This window comes from Chanos chanos, chromosome 6 (genome assembly GCF_902362185.1).
Source record: "Chanos chanos chromosome 6, fChaCha1.1, whole genome shotgun sequence".
Classification (NCBI taxonomy): domain Eukaryota; kingdom Metazoa; phylum Chordata; class Actinopteri; order Gonorynchiformes; family Chanidae; genus Chanos; species Chanos chanos.
In genome coordinates, this window is record NC_044500.1 from 28,525,522 (window position 1) to 28,548,704 (window position 23,183).

Genomic DNA, 23,183 nt, shown 5'->3' on the forward strand with positions numbered 1-23,183 from the left:
CTTAATTTACAAAAATAGAAAACTCTGTTCTGAGTAACAAATATCGATAGACGTTAGTATAGTGAGTGGAGGGAGTTAGGATACAGTCAGTGACATCTCGCTCTGAAAACAGCCCAAGTTACAGGGGGGGAAAAAGGGTCCCATAACCTACAGCACTGTCTGAATCTAAAAAAAAATCAGACTGTCAATGCAAAGGCTGGGCATTTTTCTTATCAATAAAATAAGGCCTTTGAGTCAATAAGGTACCAAATGACTTAAATCTCATTACATGATGTGTTTTAATGTGGCGCAGTTTCTGAGCTCCGTCAGGTGAGGTTTTGGACGTTTAATGGAAGTCTTAATGTCTGGACTGGAGGGCAGGGGTGACAGGGGTCATTAATGACCTCCTCCATTCTGGGCACGTCCTCTGAGTTACAGGTCAAACCACAGACAAGTACATAAGCACCCACGCAAACACACACACACTCATCCGCTCTCTCACACACACACACACACACTGCTCAGCCATAATTGTAGGTGAAATTATAAGTGCTGGGCTCCTTTGGCACTGGGGGTGGGGCTTCTGGGATAGTGATATTCTCCAGGTCAAGAAGGCGGAGCTTCATCTCCATGCTAATGAGAGTGTCAAGGTCGCTGCGTGTGAGGTCACTTCCCATCTCTCTCCCCAGCAGGGCACACAGTCCATCTGTCCAGATACAGTACTGAACAAGACAATACACACTGTTAGTATACTACACAAACACACACACACACACACACTCCATCTGTCCAGTTACAGTACTAAACAAAACAATACACACTTTTAGGTGTACTACACACATATACACACAAACACTCTGTTTGTCCACATACAGTACTGAACAAGACAATACACACTGTTAGTATACCCCCCCCCCCCCACACACACACACAAATACTCCGTCTGTCCAGATACAGCACTGAACAAGACAATACACAATTTTAGTTTACTACACATACACACACACACACGCACATAGTCTGTCTGTCCAGAAACAGTACTGGACAACATGAAACGCACATACAAACTATCAAACTACATACAAACTACACACAAACTACACATATACACACACCTGTCATATATCCAGTTAACAGTTAACACATGATCAACACAATACAAACAATCCCCCAGAGTAGACAGTTGGTCCAAACACAATGCTGAACAACACACAATTATCACACTATTCAAACAGTCACACAAACACACAGATAACACCCAACAGTACACACACTCCTACTAACCAAAGAACTAATCAAGATACACAGCACCTCTCCTCTCACACAGAAACACAGCACCTCTCCTCTCACACAGAAACACAGCACCTCTCCTCTCACACAGATACACAGCACCTCTCCTCTCACACAGAAACACAGCACCTCTCCTCTCACACAGAAACACAGCACCTCTCCTCTCACACAGATACACAGCACCTCTCCTCTTACACAGAAACACAGCACCTCTCCTCTCACACAGATACACAGCACCTCTCCTCTCACACAGAAACACAGCACCTCTCCACTCACACAGAAACACAGCACCTCTCCACTCACACAGAAACACAGCACCTCTCCTCTCACACAGAAACACAGCACCTCTCCTCTCACACAGAAACACAGCACCTCTCCTCTCACACAGAAACACAGCACCTCTCCTCTTACACAGAAACACAGCACCTCTCCACTCACACAGAAACACAGCACCTCTCCTCTTACACAGAAACACAGCACCTCTCCTCTCACACAGAAACACAGCACCTCTCCTCTCACACAGATACACAGCACCTCTCCTCTCACACAGAAACACAGCACCTCTCCACTCACACAGAAACACAGCACCTCTCCACTCACACAGAAACACAGCACCTCTCCTCTCACACAGAAACACAGCACCTCTCCTCTCACACAGATACACAGCACCTCTCCTCTCACACAGATACACAGCACCTCTCCTCTCACACAGAAACACAGCACCTCTCCTCTCACACAGATACACAGCACCTCTCCTCTCACACAGAAACACAGCACCTCTCCTCTTACACAGAAACACAGCACCTCTCCTCTCACACAGAAACACAGCACCTCTCCTCTCACACAGATACACAGCACCTCTCCTCTCACACAGAAACACAGCACCTCTCCACTCACACAGAAACACAGCACCTCTCCTCTCACACAGAAACACAGCACCTCTCCTCTCACACAGATACACAGCACCTCTCCACTCACACAGAAACACAGCACCTCTCCTCTCACACAGAAACACAGCACCTCTCCTCTCACACAGATACACAGCACCTCTCCTCTCACACAGAAACACAGCACCTCTCCACTCACACAGAAACACAGCACCCGTCTGTCAAAACACTCGGTTCTGCTCACTGTCTTACGTTTTGGGGAGTTAAACCCAGCTCCCTGAGGAAAACTCACCTCATATTTGTTTGGAGCCACAAAGTTTAGGGCCTCATCTGGATCATAAAGGATAGAGAAGGCCAGCTCCAGAACCTCCTACAAATACACACACACACACACACACACACACACACACACACACACCATAGAGGGCTTTGGTTTTAAAAAGAGTTGTAAGATGTAAATCAATGTGAAAGCAGATTGTTTTGAGGAAACTACTGCACCTTGTTCTGTTTGAGAGCACTTTTCTCTTTCATGTGTGGACAGTCCTTCCCTGTCACCACAGACTTAATATCAGACACTGGGACTGTGGAGAGATGGAGCAGAGAGTCGTGTGAATCCTTTCATTTCAACACACATCTCAGCCTTATATCGGTATGACCAAATTCTAATCCATAATTTAGGAGGGAATGCTAAAACTGGTTTTGTGACAGTTGAAAAGTTTGAAGTGTTTGAGAAAAATACTGTTCTATCTTGTATAACAAAGTGTCTTCTCTGCATCACATATGATTTGGTTACTGAGATTCCAAAATCTTTCTTTTTTTATAAGAACGTTTTCCTCTGTGATTCAGTCGTTTCGGACATTAGGCTCTATGGGGGTGAGAAGTCACTCACTCTTGTCTGTGAGCAGTTCAAAAGGCACCTCGCCCTGTGGTGTTTCGTCCAGGTCCCCATAATGCAGAACCTTATGGTTTAGGGAGAGACGACAGAACCAGAACTTTTCTGAGGGAGAGAAACAGAAAAAAGAACAGAGGAACAGGATGACCTTCCTGTTAACTAGAGGTCAACTTTAAAAAACTTCAAAAGGAAGATCAGCTGCTCGCAACACATTTGCCTCGCCCTCAAAGGCATAAAAAGGCACCTAACAGTTTGGAAATTGCAATGCGCTGAGAAGCTCATTCTGAGTCTACATGAAGGGCTAAAGGGATGAAAGTATGACAGTGAGTGAAACAGGTATGAAAATGCAGAAAGTCAAACTCAGAGCCTGACATGAAAAGACCAGAGTAACCCAGTTACATCAGGCTGATGATGTGAGACACTGTGAGGTTCTGAGTCACCTTGTCGCCGTCGGTTACCCAGCTTACGAAAGCAGCTCCCTTCACACAATCGGTTCAGTCTCTGCTGTTTAATCAGCTCCAGAATCTCAGGCTGAATCCTTTCTCGCAGTTCACTGACACACACACACACACACACACCCATTTAATTTAGTGGTCGAAATAATAGAGTACAAGAGCATATGAAGAGAGAGTAGAGCCATTAGTGTACAGCTCACTCAGATCAGAGAGTGAGTCTGAATGAAGAGTCAGTAAAGAACAGTGGAGTCATAAAATATCTCTCACATGATTGGAGGAGACTGGAAGTCGTCCTGGCTCATTCTCTCAGATTGTCTGAGACGCAAAATCTCAGAATAACTCAGATTGCGCAGTTTACTCTTAAACTGCTCCAGAGAAGAAGGCTTCATAGCTAGAGCCCTACAGATCTGCTCCCGCACCACCTGCATTACCTACAGCACACACAAACACACACACAGGCACAAACATACATATATAAAGAGAGGATTAAGTATGGCACCCACACACACGCACACACAAACACACACACACAGAGGCACAAACACAAACATACACAGAGAGAGGATTACGCATGGCGCGCAAACACACACACATAGGTACACACACATGCACGCACACACACGCAGAGTGAAAAAGAAAAAAAATGTCAAAAAACCCACTATATACAAATATAAAAATGCAGAGAGAATAGAGAAAATAGCATACTGCAACACACAAACACACACACACAGCCAGGGGCACACATACAGACAGACATAGAGAGAGAGAAACACTGACCTTGTTGAAGTCCTCTGCAGTGGCTCTCATCTCTTTCCAGGTCTTGTTGAGGAGCTGGATACAGACACAGAAAAACTCCTCCCAGGCGCGGTCGTGTGTGAAGAACATGGGGTGGTAGTCATTACAGCCCTCATTTGCTACACACACACACACACACACACACACACACACACACACACACACACACAGATCCCAACAATTACAGTCCAGTTGACACTAAACCAGCACACACACAGTCAGTGCCAAAAGTCACACTACTTCTGTGTGTTACATTTATTATATTTAACAATGCCATTACCTCTGGACCTGTTCAAACCAAATGTGCTAAAATCAGATCCTTACCAAAGCAAAAAGCAGGAATACACATAGCTGTACAGAACCAAGATTACTGTTAATCGCTGTTAGCATGTTAACTGTCCAGTGGGTCCACTGGCAGTCTGCCTGACATAGCTGAGCTACGACACAGTGGAGCGGTGAGGTTTCCATACTTACGCAGTTCTCCCACCTGCAGTATCTCACACAGCATGCGCGTCAACTCGATGGCACAGCGGCCAAAAGGACACTCATGTTTGTCCTCGCGACTGCTGTTCTCTAGAACAATCTAGGAGGAGAAAAATGTCAAAAAACATGTCTATTTCACACAATATATCACTAGAGTCTGAGTGCAGAGGCACTCTCTGAGTGGTCTAGATTTAGTGTGATGCGCTAGCGTGATAGCTGGACAGCATGTGACTGGTGACTAATAGAGCTACTAAAGGACTGCAGTGAGACATATTGAGGGTACATTTATAAATTCACTCTAAGAGTACCTCAATAATCTCCAGCTATTCTGAAATCGTGAGTGCCATGAGAAAATCTGCATAGAAATCCTGATGGCTGTTCTCTCAGTCACCAGAGCCACACTCACAAAGTCTGAGTTGAGAGGCAGGATTTTACTTAGCATTCAGTAATTGTTAGCCAAGCCATTTAGCACAAAATGCAGGCTCTGGGGACAGCACAGATGACGAGGGATCTCTAATTCAATGAAAAGGCTCGTTAAACAGTTCTGCTACGTAAATCCAGAGAGGATTATGGTATGCTTGTATGATGTGACATAATTCTGCTCACAGGTAATTGGCTTCATTTTCACAGCATCCTTAGCTAATTATCATGTTAAACTGTTTTGTTTTGTTTATTCCACATGTCATTCTTGGCAAGTTAACGGCTGCTGTCATTTGTAAATTGAAGACATTTCAGACACACGGCACTGCTTTGATGAGAGGTCTCAATTTAAGATTAGAGCGTCAGAGTGAATTTACAAGCGTAATCTGAAAGCTTCAGGCCACAACCTGTAAACCTTTCTGAAACTTTCCTTTGCAGGACTTAGCAAGAAAAACAGTTCTCAGATTCAGATGTGAGATGTGAGCTGTTCTGCTGGGGAGTGTAGACTGTTGACTGGGAGTTAGTGTGGGACAGCTGGGCCACCCAGTACGGCGCAGTGTGGGTGCTAACTCACCCTGATGTAGGTGTCCTGGTGGAGCTTGGCCAGGTACAGCATGTTGTCCAGGGCTAACATCCCTGGAGGAGTCTGTGTAAAGTCCAGGGCTGGATTGACATGGTTCTAAACCAAAAAGACCAAACACAGAATAAAAGACACAACACAAATTACTGATTGGAACTACCTGAGAGTTTTTGCATTAGCATATGTCTGATGCCCCACTGAACAGTAAAGATAGGACCTGAGTCACATTTTGTCCTCTTGGTCTCCAGACCGCATTGCAGTGTACTATTATGTGTACAGGCAGCTGGCCATCAACGTTTACAGGTATAAAATGTGGTTGATATGACTGAATCAAAAGTAGCTACATCCAGTCTTGGAGGGCTGAACAAGCCTGCTGCTTTGTGGCACCTGAATTACAACCTGTTTTTGGAATCTGTGACAAACAGGTATGTGTACTCCTCAACCAATCAGAAGTCACAGAGGATGCTGTGAACACTGGCAGAACCTCAATCCCTGTAGTTCTGGATTTAATCATCCATGGGGTAAAGGACACTTGTTACACACAAACATACTATAGAGAATTACACCACTGATTCTGATCTCACTGTGTTTAAGGTCTGTGTTATCATGGTTGAGCAAATGAAGCGGACTAGTTTAAACAGAGATGTAGCACTGTGAGGGAACCACTAGGGGGCAGTGATGCAACTCACAGTAAAGCCCAGCATCTTGTAATCCTTAGTGTACATGGCCTTCCTTTTCTCAGTGCCACTGGGGTCATTATCACCGTCAAACGCAATCCTCCGCAGTTCAAAAATGATGTCCCGCTGAGCCTTGGGTAAGGGGAATTTAAATAATCAATAAATAAACCAAAGGTATAAATCTGATTAAATATGTTAAAGCAAAGGCAAAGAAGAGAAATACCAGTGAAACAAGTGATGCAATGAACTCTGATGCAAAGAGCAAACTCTTATGATGCAAAAAGTTCTGTATTTGAACATTCTCACTCTATGTGCTGAGCACATGAGAGTTCAGTATTACACCACGCCCACTGAGCTCTGCCCGCATACTGTGAGGTGATTAAAGAGAAAACTAACTCATGAATACATTAAAAAAAAAAAGAGAGCTTCTCTGTATACAAATCTCACCTGATCAGTAGGGTCCATTTTCGTCATCATACGTTCCTCTAAAAGGTTAAAGGTCAACACCTGCAACACGTAAAGCTGGTGTGCCATCTCAGCTTTGATTGGTCGATTCCCACGGATGATGTGCTAAGAGTTAAGGCACCGATGGTAAATTAGTCGTGACAGAAAGCTTTAATGTCTTAATCAGCAGTAAAGTTCTAAAGATTACTTATGTCTGAAAAGCAGAGCTGGAAGAGCAGAGAAAATAAAAGGAATCAATAATATAAGTGACCTTATTGACTTTGAGGTCTTTGGGATATGTCACTCACATTTAGGATGATAGAACGCAAGTGTTTCTGGGCCAACGTGCTGGCCATCTCCTACAGAGAAAGCACACAATACCACACACACACACACACACACACACACACACACACACACACACACACACACACAATATCACACACACACACATAAATAAAAGGCAGGAGGATCAGAATGGTGTATAACATAGCCAGAAATTTACTATCAAAACTGCAGCTAAAACCACAACCACAGACAGTGCAAAACAGTACAAGAAACATATATACAATGATGGGGAGATGAGCTTTATCTGAGATTTATCTGATTTTTTTTTTTTTTTAACCTTATGAAAGAAATCCATTTCTTTCATAGTGAACCAAGTCTATGAGCGGGCGGAACTATACTGCAATTAAATAATATAAATATTATTTAAAACACCCCAATCACACTAGAAATTCACTTTAAACTCTCTAGATCTAGTTTAACACTGTGTCACATTGCAGTTCACTGGTGTACTGAAGCAGGTGGAGGCTCGAATGATGCATTGTGGGATCTGTAGTCTCATGGAGTACTCACAGTGAGGCACTGGTCCAGTGGGTTAGTATGCTCCTCCTGAGGATGGGTAGAGGTGGTGGTATGGGAGGTTGGGAGGTGAGGAAGGTATGTAGGTGGGACAGTGATGGACAGATAAAAAATGCAGGCTTACACATACAGACACACAGGCAGTGTGAAACTCAGGCACTGACGCACAGACACACATCAGACAGCACTCAGCAGAGCCAGAGCAAGGCCCTGGTTGCCATGGCAAAGAACTGACAGAGCCGAGGCAGTGCTGCAGCTCAGAGCTGTTGCCATAGCGAAGCAACAGAGCTGCAGCAGGCCAGGAAAGCAGCCAGTCAGAAGGCAGAGATACAGTCGGCAAGAGACAACACCAATGCCCTTTAGTTAACATCAACTAATACATATGTACGGGGAATTTATGTAATATGTCATATGAATACATTAATACTGATGAATGATGGTTAGAATAAGCAGCTTTACAAGCCTTTCTGTGCAGTACAGCCATGCAGCACAGAGAACATACAGTACATTAGAATTATTAAAAAGAAAAAAGAAAATGAGCATTTGCTATCTGCTAACAGTCAAATTACATCAAATAAACTATCATAATCATATCTACCTACGTACCTACCTACCTACCTACCTATCGATCTATCTGTCTACTTACTTATTTACTTACATTGAAAAGCACTGTTATATGTGATTGACTTGAGAGTGAACACACCTATTTGCCAGGTAAAAATCCTCTTTTTAAGGGGTTAGAGTAGTTCTTCAGCCCTACATGGCCAGGTCTGAGTCAGTCCTGTTCTAGAGGAAACTTTTTCAGCTGCCTCATATTCTGTCCAAATATCACAAGCACTCCAATGTGTGCTCAAATGTGCTTATAACAGGAGTTATGAAACATTACGACTCTCTTACGATGAATAAAACATGCAGGGCCGTTGATCGTTTCCTGGTGGAGTGGTAAGTTAAAACAGGTTTAGAATCAGACAGCGTTTGATGAAATGGTTCCCAGTGCTATGCTAGCTGATTTCTGGCAGCCTTTCAGTCTACACAGAAGTTTGAGCAGTGAGGCAACGGTGTAGAGCCAAAGAGCGTGGGTGAGGTGGTAGTTGGATTGAAATGAATGAGCAATGCTTGTGTCACTACACACTATGTACTACACTACAGTTGTCACCATCCCTGTCTGCCAAGAACACACGGCCTGTACCGCTAGTGCTGTCTCTAACACAGAATAACCATGTCCTGTACCGCTAGTGCTATCTCTAACACAGAGTAACCTTGTCCTGTACCGCTAATGCTGTCTGTAACACAGAGTAACCTTGTCCTGTACCGCTAGTGCTGTCTCTAACACAGAGTAACTTTGTCCTGTACCGCTAGTGCTGTCTCTAACACAGAGCAACCTTGTCCTGTACCGCTAGTGCTGTCTCTAACACAGAGTAACCTTGTCCTGCCCTGTCTGGCCACTGTCTCTGCCGATCTCCTGCTCTGTACTGTTCAAAAGGGTGAGGGACAGGGAGAGGAAAGGATCCCAACTGTCTTTACTTGTGCTGTTATGGTAATCTGTGAGTTAAAGCGTCTTGTCAGTCAGATTTGAGCAGAGAGGTTAGTGTGCATCTTACATGGTGGCAATCTTCATGGACAGATGGAGCAGGTGATGTGTGTGAGATTAACGATGTATGTGCGCGCGTGTGTGTGTGTGTGTGTGTGCGCTGGTACACGAACCTGACGTCTGTCCTCAGGAGCCTTGAGGAACAGTGCATTAATGAGTGCGATGGCATAGGTCTGAATCTCTTGATTGGACCTGAAAGCACAGTGGCGTACACAGACACAGTTAGAGGTATCTTGCTCTAGGTGTACGCCAACACATTCAAAGTGTCAATGTATATAAATGCAGTGAGTGTGTTATCTCTAGGCTATGGAACTATGTTAGTAATGGTTTAAGTGTGTTAATACATTTTACTGTGTTTGTGTGGAACTACAGGTACGTGTGTATATGTGTGTGTGTGTGTGTTCTCACACTTGCAGGTGTCCGATGAGCTGTCCCACGGTGATCTCCTGGGCCACACGCTGGTACAGGCTGTGACTGTTTAATACCATGCTCTCCAGGATGGCCAGTGAACGCTGGAGAATGGAGACATCCACCATCGGTTGGTTCACATAACCTGCAATCTGCCATCAACACAGGGTGTGTTAGTCCCAATCTGAGTTATACAATCTGGTGTCACAACTGCAAATCTAATCATATACTAAATTACTGCTGCTCTCTATTCACATTGAGACACACAGGCATATTTTCTTCAGATGATGTGTGTCAAAAATTCATAATCTATCTTAAAACGCTGTCAAACAGATTTAAACACCTCACAGTGCGCAAGCATTTCTGAGTGAAGCTTTTGATATAGTGAATCCTAAAACTCCTCTGAAACCCCTCCTGTGTTAGATTGGGTGATTCTTATCATTACAGTGTTGGAAATAGAGAGAAAGTAAATACCACATGTGAAATACCACAAAGCCTAGTTCTCAGCCATTGCTCATTTTTTGAGTACATTCCCAAATGGCAGAGCTAACAATAAACATGCTGTCCAGTTCCATAGTTATACTTACACGGTCTTGTTGTATATTTGGAATAAACTTTATCATGCAAGATCAGTTACTGCCTTCACAGATGCTACTATATGAGTACACGACAAATGTTAGAATGTTTATTCATTTACTTACTGACTAACATATACACACACACATAGGGAAAGGGAAGGCATTAAGAGACATTAAGAGTACAGAGACTGCACAGCAGAGAGAACTATTCACAAATAAAGCAAGAGAGAAAACTGCAGGCCAGCACTAAGGGTTGCTAGGTAACAAGCAACCTACTCAGTTCCGGCAAGCAATAAAAGGTAATAGGTCAAGCAACTAAAAAAATCAGACAGTTTGAAAAAAAAAGAAAAAAAAAACCTTCCAGAGGAATGTCTCATAAAAATGTTCTCACACTAGCTTCAATTCAAAGCCAAGAAACAGAAGAAGACAGACATTCTCCAAAACTGACACTCAACCACAAATCTTTTAGAAGGTAACTCTAAATGGATGGGTTGTGGCCCAGTCTTCGGTACTGAGTGGTTGTTAAACATGCCTGTTTAATGAAGGACAGGGAGATCAGGTCCCAGGACACAATGCCGTGGTCCATCAGCTCCAGGAACGCAGTCAGAGTGAAGGCCAGCATCTCACCGAAACTACAACAACAGAGACAGGTGACAGGCATTATATGAGTCTCGTTAAGGTTGGCGTGGCCTACGGCTGTGACTCAGACAACACAGACAGGTAACAGGCATTATATGAGTCTCGTTAAGGTTGGCGTGGCCTACGGCTGTGACTCAGACAACACAGACAGGTAACAGGCATTATATGAGTCCCGTTAAGGTTGGCGTGGCCTATAGCTGTAACTCAGATAACACAGACAGGTAACAGGCATTATATGAGTCTCGTTAAGGTTGGCGTGGCCTACGGCTGTGACTCAGACAACACAGACAGGTAACAGGCATTATATGAGTCCCGTTAAGGTTGGCGTGGCCTACGGCTGTGACTCAGACAACACAGACAGGTGACAGGCATTATATGAGTCCCGTTAAGGTTGGCGTGGCTTATAGCTATAACTCAGACAAGACAGACAGGTAACAGGCATTATATGAGTCCCGTTAAGGTTGGCGTGGCCTATAGCTGTGACTCAGACAACACAGACAGGTAACAGGCATTATATGAGTCCCGTTAAGGTTGGCGTGGCTTATAGCTGTAACTCAGACAAGACAGACAGGTAACAGGCATTATATGAGTCCCGTTAAGGTTGGCGTGGCCTATAGCTGTGACTCAGACAACACAGACAGGTAACAGGCATTATATGAGTCTCGTTAAGGTTGGCGTGGCCTATAGCTGTAACTCAGACAACACAGACAGGTAACAGGCATTATATGAGTCCCGTTAAGGTTGGCATGGCCTATAGCTGTGACTCAGACAACACAGACAGGTAACAGGCATTATATGAGTCCCGTTAAGGTTGGCGTGGCCTATAGCTGTAACTCAGACAACACAGACAGGTAACAGGCATTATATGAGTCCCGTTAAGGTTGGGACTGCAGGACTGTGACCCGGACTCACTGTGTGCCGCTCTCCACCAGCCGGGCTAGAGTTCCGATGCCTTCCATGTTGATGAACTCGGTGGCGAAGGTGGGGTCGGCCGACAGCTTGGCCAGTTCCTTCAGGGCCTCCAGACGGGCGTCGATGCCATGAGACTGGATCCTCTCCAGGAGCTGCCGTGCCGCACGTGCCTACCGAGCCAGACCACAAAGCGACCATAAACACAGGTACAGCTAATCACAGAGTGAGCATAAGTGACTGTTAGAAAGCAAACAGAACACACACTGACCACGAAGTGCCCGCACGATGACTGATGAACTGACTACTGTTAAAGAAATTCTTCTCCCTGGGATAACATATTTGACTTCTCACTGCACCAGAAACTGGATTGCTAAAATAACTCAAATAAAATCATTCTGAACACAACAAACTCCAATCAAACTCAGCTTCAACTAACTGAATAGTGTTATTTAGAAAATCTATTCTTTGAATCCTTCAAGACTTCTAAATGCCACTAGTCAGAGAATGCAGAGAGACACCCATAGTGTAAATGTCACTGTTAAAGTAACTGTACTCTTTAACTGATAATCATGGTGAAACATTTAATCATCAGGAATTTAGTTGTGCAAAATCACTGGTGAGTCCAGTTCTATATACAATACACTCAGGATATCTGTGTATTTGTGCTCTTCCCATAGCTGACTAGATGGCTGATCTGTCAGTAAAAACTGCAGGAGGGCTTACGGGAGAAATGGCTAATCGTAGAATGGTACCATTCTTGATCTCCCCACGGCTCTGAGAAAGAAAGAGAAAGATAACGCAGCGAAGGAAAAAAAAAAATCACAATCATCTTCTTCTCTACAACTGTTTGCATCACTTTAAGTCAAAAATCTTAATCTGTCAGGGATGCGTGTGTGTGTGTAAGTTAGGGCCAGGCTTCCATTTACTATAAAGAAAATTTTAGAATAATCAATATACTTACAATATTGTTGTTACTACAATACCTGGAACTAGCAAGACTTTTTTGGCCATATTAGGCACTATGTGTGTGTGTCTCACCTGTTCAGTGATGTAGAGTTGAGGACCATCAGCATAGCGAAGAGCAAACTGTTCTGATCCAGACAGAGACCAACTAGTGTAGAGACACACAGTAAAAACCAGCACAACAAAATCAGTGGTTTATTTTCACTACAAAATGCCTCACAGTGCTTCAGCTGAACACCAGCATACACAATCTATGGCTGAGCTCAGGTTAATTAGGATGAGTGGTGAAAAGACAAACCTCACCAGGGACTGTTCCAGGTTTATAGCAATACTTCACTCACTCACTCACTCACTATCTAAGCCGCTTATCCTAATTAGGGTCACGGGGGGTGCTGGAGCCTATCCCAGCGCTCACAGGGCGAAAGGCCAGGAAACACCCTGGACAGGTCGCCAGTCCATCGCAGGGCATATAGCAATACTTCCATATTTAATAATCCAGAGACAAAAGCATATTATTCTCTTCCTTTTCTAAAGTCAGTTAAAATGTGTCACATAACAACACTAACTGGCTTGGTGGAACACCAGAGTAGCTTCTAATACAAACTGAACATAGTCCAATGTCATCTGAAGGACAAATGCTCTTGCATGAGGAAACTAAGCAGAATCACTGCTAAAACTGTGGAGAGGTCAGATGTCAAACTTTTGAATTTTTCCAAAGGACTTTCCCTTATCTTCACATAACTGACTCAAGATATGACTCATACTATTTTTGCTGCAGGAGACAACAGGATCTGGTCAGACTGAGCAGTGGGAAAACACACATCCTTTTAGTTTGGGACGCTACTCCCAGAGTTAAAAGAGCAAGCTGCCTGCAGCCTGGCAGTGATGATGTGCCTTAAACCGTTATGACAGAGTGAGAATGTATAGAGTTATGAGTGTGGAGAACGCATGATAGATTCTGCTGCTGATGGCTCTTCTTCAGACAGATGGAGAGATTTTGAAGGAAATAGACTTCTAGTGGGTGTTTGTGTTAAAAGCGTAATAAAGACGTGAGAGAGAGAAAAAAGAGGGGTGGGTGGAAACAGTGAAAAAGAGAGGGGGAGGAATGGATGGGAGGAGAGAAAAAGACAAAAAAATGTGATTAGAAAAACATGACGAATTCATGAGGAGTATTTAAAAGACCAAAAAACAGAGAAAACAAGCACTTAGAGAAATTAAGAGAAAGAGAGAGAGGGAGCGAGAGAGCGAGAGAGAGAAACTGCAAGAGGAGAGAAAGACAAACTAAGAGGTAAGTGAGAGGATTAGAGTGCATAAACACAGAGAAACAGAGTGGGACTTAGAGAGAGAAAATGGAAAGAGAGATGAGAAATGAGAGAAACTGAGAGATGAAGACAGAGAGAGAAAAGAGACAAATGAGCTATGAGATGGAAGAAAACGCAGATTGAGACAGAGAGAAAGAAAGCGAAGTAGGGATTGAGTGGGGAGGGCTGCGACTTGAGACTGACGGAGGGAAAATAATTAGAGTGATTACATAAGCAACCATGTCTTCCAGAGCCCAGTCTGGCTACCATCTGTGGGCCATTATCCCACCTTTATTAGTCTAGAAACAAGACCTTTCACAACGACACATAAAAAACAAGAAAATACAGAGGGGTGAAGAGCGAAAAGGAAAATATAAAGTAACTATAGAAAGAGGGAGTAGTCCCTGTTTCTCCAAGCTGAAATCCCAAACCTCTAGGAAGTCCATCATAGCAGACTGTTTTCAGTGGGACTGGGCTGTAATAAGACTTTAGTGTGTTCACTATAACCCCCGAGGCTTAGCTGCGGCCATATTACCAGCACTTTAAAAACCATTTTAACCTGTTTTATTGCTGAGCTGTAGACAGTCATGTCTTTCAAACAAATGAAGGCTGAGGTAAAGAATCAGCATCCACTTTGCCTGCTAAGACAGTCTTTTCACGCTCTTTCATTGTAGTGCATCTGACTGAAGGTCTTACGTGAGCACATGACTTGAGATATGTTTGTGCTTCACACACCCAAAACTCAGTAAACTAAATGTCTCATGGATAAAGAATTTGGCTATAGAGTCCCAGAGAGGACATACAGCTAAAAGAAGTATGTGTGTGTGTGTATGAGTGTAGGGTGTGAGGATTTGCTCTTACCCATCGCACACTTCTCTTATGATGGAAGAGAGAGGCTTTTTCTGCATGAGAGAAACACACACACACACACACAAAATATAATATCGAAAATAAATCATCAATATCTCCATAATCACAGAAATGCAGTGTGGATAAACTCATGCCATCCATTAAACTGTCACATCTTTTTAACCATTCTGTTGACTTTGTCAGCACAGATGGATTCTTTGTCAGACAGACAGACAGAGGTGAAATTATTATGGTTTGAGGCATATTTCCAGAGCTAACAGACAGCCTGCTGAGGCCTACACAACACACAGCATAGTTAATCATAGAGACTAACTAAGCTTAGTCAACACAAAGTGAGAAGTCAGCTGTTATGGACTCTATACATCTTATACACAGGCGACATGAGCTGTCCTAGAGCAGGAGGATTTCATCACTCTTATGGCTGCATTCACATGCCTGCACTGCAGAGTCAAACCAGTAGTCACTCCTGGAGAGTGATGACAGATGGGGTTCAGTACAGACACAGTTGGCTGAGACTGTATCTCTATCTATGTGGAGTTTTATGTCGTGACAGTGAGTCAAACCTGATCGATTTCAATGAGTTGGGCGTTGGCCCCTGGCCACTCGATGGCCACCTTGACGATGTCTGAGGGTGGAGGCATAGCTGCTCTCTCACACGGTACTGCAGGGAGAGATGACAAGGACGGATCGATACGCCAACACACACAAACACGCATACATACATAAACACACACAAACACACACACAGAGAGAGAGAGAGAGAGAGAGAGAGAGAGAGAGAGAGAGAGAGAGAGAGAGGGTTATTAGTTATTTATATATTTCAGCATATATTTATATGCTTTAACCTGTGTAGTAATGTCTACTAACAAATGCAGTCATTAAAAAGTATACAGTGTTAGCCTACTTCAAACTCTGATTCTGAAAAAACAAACACACAAACAACAGCAAAAACAAAAATAAACTCTCAAGCATCTGTCAAATTACATTAAACTTCCACAAGTAATGTTTTATTATAACATATAAAACTAATTTCTATGAGGATCAAAAGGCTCAATCTGACAAATCATGTCATGTTGATAAAAATGAAAATTTAAGATGGTTACACTTGCTCATTACAACTTATGATACATTGTAACTCACAGCCATCCTGAAATAAAGACTGGAAAGTTTGACCACTTGTTAAGAAAGCTTCCACTCAGATGATAAATCAAGTCTGACTGACATGACCAGAAGCACTCACAAAAGAATGAGACCAATTTGCCCGAAAAGCCCTCGTTGGACATTTACCCGTCCCATTTACAGCTGACCACATCGGCCTCGATTTGGGAAAAGTTTTCCACTAGCACGTGTCAATAGAAAGCTTTTAGGGACAGTGTGTGTTAAAAAAAAAAGGACCTGCTGTACTTTATGGGTCACTGAGGTGGCTGTGTATGAGTGAGATCCCCTTTCCTGCATTTCATCTGTTAGAGTAGAGCACAAACAGAAGCCAGTTCCCCATAACTGTATTTCTGCGCTGCTGACTAGCTAAAAGTACAAAGCTGTCTGTATGAAAGTACACATATTTTGCAGGAGTAAGATGGAATTTTCAAATAACACACATGGAATGAACTGTAAGCTCTTCTTAGTGTTAAAAGAAGTATTGGAAATATCTTCCACAAGGCCTCTTTTCTTATAACTCACATCCTGTCAGCAAATACTGATAAAAATGGAGTGGCTATTGTAAAAATACTGGGACTCTTATCCACTTCAGTGGCTTAACTTTAATGTTTAAAATGCACTCACACACAGTAGTGTGACTCAGTGATAAACCAGCTGAAGTCCCATTGTTTGGTGGGTCTTGATAGGTATCACACACCCACACAGAGTCCACTGCACCTGAACATGGGTCTGAGACCCCGCTGTTGTGTTAACTGACTAAATGAACATAATACAGAACTAGCTACAGCCCTAAAACACCCTGCACAGAGTTAACTACAGCTGTAAAAACATACTGCACAGAGTGAACTACAGCCATGAAAACACACTACTTAGAGTAAACTACACCTATAAAAACACACTGCACAGAATTAAGCACAACCTTTAAAACACACTGCACAGAATTAAGCACAACCTTTAAAACACACTGCACAGAGCTAACTACAGCTGTAAAAACACTGCACAGAACTAAGTACAGCCATAAAAACACACTACTTAGAGTTAACTACAGCCTTAAATACACACCGGTTAGAGATAACTACAACCATAAAAACACAGAACATAGACCTTAAAGAAAAAAATCCCACCTAACATTCTCCTTAATTAGGCCATTTCTCTTTTAAGCCCTGGCATGTCCTGGTTGATGTGTTGAGTCATGTTTTACAGTCATAATTAACTAACAAGTTTAACTGAGAGCTCTAGTGCTGAGCTAGAATGAAAACTGTTCAAGAGAAGAATACAGTAATGGACTGACAAGAAACTCGCATGTCTGTAGTTACAGTCAGTGCATTGGAAATTATTAAACCAGAGGGGACACGTAAATAAACGTGAGCTGAGCAAGTATCTAACATGGCTTGATAGCCAAACACAGTTATCTAGCTTCTCTTTCAAACGTGTAATGTGAAATCCCAAAGTCACAGGTCCTTGATATGACATGACTACAGTCATGTAGAATAGTAATACATGCACTCAACAGCAGCATTCAAGGTCACTGAATCATTTTACTAAATTACTTATCAAAACTTTAATATATTTTGTTGTACTTTTGTTCAAAGCACTATTTATGACAATAAAACAAGTTAAAACAACTTTACTTTTAAACTGCATTATGTTGGTGAGGACTCTTAAATAACTACACACAACAAATGTTAGGGAAAATTCTTTGTTTATGTTATGTGTTTCTAAAAAAAAAAAAAAAAAAAGAATATCGGCCCATATATCATTATACGATGGATTTTTAAATCATTAAATATCGAAATTGGTATCGGTCTGAAAAAAATCCTATATTGGTCGTGGCTCTAATAGAAAAGAATACAGGAGAGGACTGAAAGACTGTTGCCTTAGAAAGTTCTTACAAGACATCGAGATGTCCGTGTGTCAAAGCCCTCGACAAGCTTTAAGACGGTAACGAAATATTTTTGCTGGATGAGAATGCCAAATGTAATGAAGCAGGATTTCTCGGTGTAGATTTTGGCTCCAGCCAAACAGGGCAAAGTGCTTGGTGAGACGGGGTAGCTGGTTTTGTTTTTTTTAAGGGGTCCAAAAAAGTCCGTTTGTTTTGAGAAACGTCAGCGTCTTCTCTTTTTGTCAGACGTACAATGCCTGGAAAGTGTCCAAAGGCATCAGTGAACAGGCCCTCTCCCATAATTCCTCCTGTCTCCAGGGGCTCTACTTTGGCTTGGCTAACAGTATGTGGCTGAAATGGCTCCTCTTAAAAAGCATCTATATTTGTTTTGTTACTTTTTTTTCCTCCTCCTCTTGGTTCCTCTAACAGGATGCACAGTTCCAGCTGGACATGTCCTGTTGAGATGAAAAACTTCAACTTCCATTAACTGCAGTTGGATGGAGTCGTTGATGAATTATTAATTTTTGTTTTAATAGAAAAATCTCTGCAACTGAGCACAAAGCAAGAACATTTGGTTTCAAAATTATTTCAAGTGATCATAATTTTTGACTTTATCATCATAATTTAAAAGAAAATCAGTACTAGCAGCAAACAAATAAAGACTCTTGTCATCAAAGTAACGGAAATCTTGAATCCATATCAATTTTTGGAAGTGTTTGCATTCCACAAAGTCTGACAACTTTCTCAAGACTCAATCAGGGTGAAACCAGGTAATGCAGACTTAACAGAAACAAACAAACGAACAAAAAAAACCCTCTCTCTTCATAATGATTTCGCAACTTCAAGAAATCATACATTTTCTATCAAACAGAGACAGGCCAGTCAAAAACAGCTCTAGGCAAAGAATGCCTTCCACCAAATTAAATTACACAAGACCTGTTTTATGACAGTGCTTCAAAGATACTGAGGAGTCCTGAGCCAGATTTCATGGTTAATGACCCCTTGCTTTGATATTCGCTGAAAACATTTGTGGGAGATGCACTAGGCACCTCTAATAACTCTGTGCTTATACATCAACCTCAGTAATCCACCCTTACTACTGAGTCGGTACAAGCTAACACATTGTACTTACATGCTTTAATCACCAACTTTTTATTACATGTACCACGGGACGACACCAATATCACACTGTGTGTACATATGTGCTCCTTCCATAAACACATGGTTAATGTGGACATCTTATATGAAAAGGGTCTGAAAACCCTTTCTGCAAGCTAATAGAGAAGGCACAAAACAGCTAACACTAACAGACTAAGGTTATTAAGGATAAGGTTAAGGTTACTAACAATGGTGCCACCCAGCCAAAGGGGGAACTGTTTAAGTCTATAACTGTAAGTTAATCTGCATGGTGCTTATTAAAGCTGAATATCTCTCCTCTGTTAGGCCCATCAGTGGGTTTTTTTTTTTTTCAGTCTTTAAAAATATCCCTGCGTGTGAGAAAGGAACAAGAGCTGGTTGATCAACTGGTGGCCACAAAGCTACCATTGTCTATCAGACTCTTCAGCCAAGCATGGACGCTGTGGCCACAGGAGGGGAACCTGACTGTGTTTAAGCAAATGCTTAAGACAGAAATAACTTTAATATGGTCATATCTGACAACGACTGACACAGAAAAAAAACTCCAGTGAACACTGTTGTGACATCAACTGTCTTCACTGACTTGGTTGAAAGGGTTATAACTGCCATGGAAGTGGAAGAGCTTGATGCCTGCACATACAGCTGTGAATTTTGGGGTCTATCAGGTTCAGCAGTGGAAAATACCCTGTTCACCACTGCTCTGGTGCAATAAGTCAAACAAGGATGTTTCAGAGCCTATATCACTTTAAGACCACAATGGTGGGAAGGGAAAAAAAAGAAATAGTGGGGGGAAAAAGAGGTGGGGCTGAGAACCAGGTCAGCCCTCATATCCAAGTCAACTCCAGTGAGCACAGGCTATAAAGGAGAGGATTGAAAACAGATGCCCACGGAGCCTGAGAAAGAGTCTGTCTCAATTTAGTCAGGCGCTCCTCTCCCTTAAACAAAGCCAGTTCAGTGAGGAATATCCCATCTATCAAGACATGGGGTCCAAAGCAGTATTACACCGAAGAAATCTTCATCAGTGCTGTCTAAAATGGCAAGTTTGAGGTTGACTATGTTTTTAGAGGGAATATAGAGTGGAATGTACAGTTTGAGAACTCAGTGTATGGATGCAAAGGATGAAGAAAGGATTTTTGTAAAATGTGTTTATAATCACATTTCATATAAAATGCATTTGTACAGGTGTAATACATGCCATCAAATGACCGATTTGTCCAATTTGTTGGGTAAACAATCAACAGAAGTCTATATGTGCAGTAAATACAGTAGATTATTGTTGACTGCAAGATTGCTGTATGGTCGACATAGGGCAGTGAACTGAAACCAAAAACCATGCAAAGATGGTTGCAAAGATGGAAACAAAAGCTCACCAGAAAATTCAATTTCCATTTCACGTCTATTATTATTGATCAAAAGCTATAGTGAGGTATAGGGTTAAATCATGTTATTTATTTACTAGTAAAAAAAAAAAAGAGAGAGAGAGAGAGATAAGGAAGAGGAAACATTTGAGCTCACCTGGAAAAGAAAAGTGTTGAGTGGTCTCTTTCACCCTAGTCTCTCTCTTTGTCACCACTTAAATCATTACAGCCAACTCCCCTGCAGAGAGAGGACCAATACACACATACTCTTACGTATATAGTAACAGCTCACCAAATTTATGTATTCAAAGGACCAGAATCTGAGAACCAGATGCTACCCATTCAATTCTTCAAACTCTTTTTCCCCTTTAAATGCCATTAAATGCTTACACTTAATGTTTAGCAACTCATTAAAGCTGACTCCTTCCACTGAATGACTTTCACAGATAACAAACAGTCAGAGCTGAACTCCCTTCAAGAATGACGAATCCTGGAATGCTTCCTTCAAGCGTGATGAACAAGGGGAAAGAAAAACTTCAAAACCTCATTATAACCTCCCTGTCTCCTTGGGAGCTCTCAGACTTCCTTTGAATACGTTATAAGGAAAACAAATCAACTGCATCACCGTCTCTTTGGCACTCACTTTTGCTGAAAACGTTGGCAAAGTCAAGCTGCTATCTAGTGAATAACCGTGCCAGACACGAATGTTGAAGAGGACTGCATTGAAGACACTGAACATATATGTCGACCAACTTAAGGCTAACCGAAATGTAATTCAAAAACCACCTTGCATCCTAAGCGATGCAGACCAATTCGCAGCAGTTTAGCTGAACGAGTCAAACAAACGCAACATTATCTAGCGTTATTTACCGTTACAACGTCGTTCCTGACGACCGCTTCAACGTTTGCAAAATGTCTTATGAACTGAGAATTCAATGTCTCGTCACTTGTAACACAGTTAGTCATCTAGATAGGAGGAGAAATATTGATTATATTGTATATAGACGAGCTGTGTAGCCTGGCAACAAATATTCAGTACAGCAAAGGGTTATCATCAAGCTGTGCAGCTGTGAAAGAGGCGCCCATGTTCGAATGTTTGGTGTATTAACTGAATTTCTACCAGTCTGTAATTTATTCCTGACGCTGGTAAATTAGCGACCCAGCAGTTATGGTAAAAGAACAGTCCTTCGACTGTATATCTTGTTTCAAGAGCGCCGACATCACTAATGCACAACAGTTTCGTGCTTGCGATGTGAATTCAATTATTCATTCAAATAATCAAGCTGTGAGAACCCAGTAGCGTTCATTTAGCCTGCGTCTAAGAGCTATTTTGCTTGGCAGCCGTGCCTAACACACCAGAGATGGCTCAAATGTACCCAGTTCAAAATTCATCGAATGAACACGCTTTGTTTAAATGATTAAATCCCGTATAACACCATTAACGGCTCTGCCTTGAATATTGCAAAACGTGACTCAATGCAAGCAGCCTGACGACAGCATGAGGATTCGCCTGCTTCGCCAGTGCCTTGGACCTTATTCCTGTTGCACTGGTTACTGTGTAAAACATTAGGCTATTCTAAGCGATGTAATAAACCACTGATTTAACGTGCTGCTCTGTATTACAGCCAACAAACAGTTCAAGTATTATCATACCGTTATAACTGTTATTGCTCTTACCTCATTATTTGCGACGACTTCTCTATGGTCCTCAGGGGTGGATGATTCTCGTCCAAGTGAGATTGAACTGAGCTTCAGAGGCGGGATTGTTTGCTTCTCCCCTCTGTGACTGGCTTTTACTGGTGTCATTCAAATCTTGCAACGTAAAATGAAGATAGTTGGAATTTGCGCACTGGGAACTCAATATATTGCATCTGAAATGTTACATTCTTCACATTCAAGCCCTGATCGGTTTTGAATGCGCGATTGTCGTGAAGAGGCATACGAATAATCTGATGAGAACATCAATCAAAAAGCTTCTTTCAGCCTGAATAGGTCCATGAGTTAATTTAAAAACTTCAATTAACAATTTGGTGACAATGCAGAAAATATGATCGCACACAGACATTTAGCTTCTGTATACACATTTCTTTATTCATTTAATTATCTTTCACCCCAGCAACAAACGCTTTCATTGCAAGAAATACTAACATCCCAGTTCTGCCCATTTGACCTGAAAACTGTCATGGGAAGAACGTTTACTAGAGTCAAACACAATGTGGCGTAAAAGCTTGTGGAAATGCCCAGAATGCGGAGGTATAATTCATTTCCAGTTCAAAACCGCATGGAATGCTCACTCTTCTCTTGGAAGAAGTGGATGAAAACACACACTCGGAAAAAAAACAGGCAAAAACAACACCTTCAGCGGTTTGCACAGAAACAAAACAAATGAAAGAAAGTCAAGTTACCTCCTACACACTTGTCTCATTGGGCTTCATTTTCTGTCCCTGTCCTTGAACATGTGTGACATTTAAATCGTCGTTATATCTTAGTCATGGCTATATTATATTTATGATAAAAAAAAATAAACAATGATATCAAGAGGGCAGTAAGGCTTACATAAATTTCACAAATAACCCAGACAATAAAATGAATCAGGTCTAGCAAGCAATGGATTTGTCAA

The 23,183-nt window shown here is 42.2% G+C and overlaps 1 protein-coding gene across 3 annotated transcripts; it reads right to left on the bottom strand.

Moving 5' to 3' along the window:
• Positions 1-500: 500 nt before the first annotated feature.
• On the bottom strand, positions 501-15,684 carry elmo2 (engulfment and cell motility 2). 3 transcript variants are annotated; one of them, XM_030776986.1, is made up of 21 exons: positions 15,592-15,684; positions 15,020-15,060; positions 12,933-13,005; positions 12,618-12,668; positions 11,895-12,064; positions 10,876-10,975; positions 9,766-9,917; positions 9,471-9,549; positions 7,761-7,796; positions 7,211-7,261; positions 6,906-7,028; positions 6,471-6,590; positions 5,776-5,880; positions 4,773-4,881; positions 4,281-4,417; positions 3,771-3,934; positions 3,489-3,601; positions 3,046-3,153; positions 2,655-2,737; positions 2,449-2,526; positions 501-701 (listed from the first exon to the last, which is right to left on the bottom strand). In XM_030776986.1, the coding sequence occupies exons 1-21, from the start codon at positions 15,667-15,669 to the stop codon at positions 501-503; spliced, it is 2,172 nt and encodes a 723-aa protein (XP_030632846.1). In that variant the 5' UTR covers positions 15,670-15,684. The 3 variants fall into 3 exon arrangements, with proteins under 3 accessions (XP_030632846.1, XP_030632845.1, XP_030632843.1); XM_030776985.1 differs by lacking the exon at positions 7,761-7,796 and having other exon boundaries at positions 9,772-9,917; positions 15,592-15,669; XM_030776983.1 differs by lacking the exon at positions 7,761-7,796 and having other exon boundaries at positions 15,592-15,669.
• Positions 15,685-23,183: the final 7,499 nt, after the last annotated feature.

Excerpts from the sequence above, each read along its gene's own strand:
- elmo2 (XM_030776986.1), bottom strand. The coding sequence starts at position 15,669 with ATGCCTCCACCCTCAGACATCGTCAAGGTGGCCATCGAGTGGCCAGGG. Across the intron at positions 7,029-7,210 it reads TGCGTTCTATCATCCTAAAT|CACATCATCCGTGGGAATCG; the intron begins GTGAGTGACATA and ends CTTAACTCTTAG. Across the intron at positions 2,738-3,045 it reads TGAACTGCTCACAGACAAGA|TCCCAGTGTCTGATATTAAG; the intron begins GTGAGTGACTTC and ends ATCTCTCCACAG.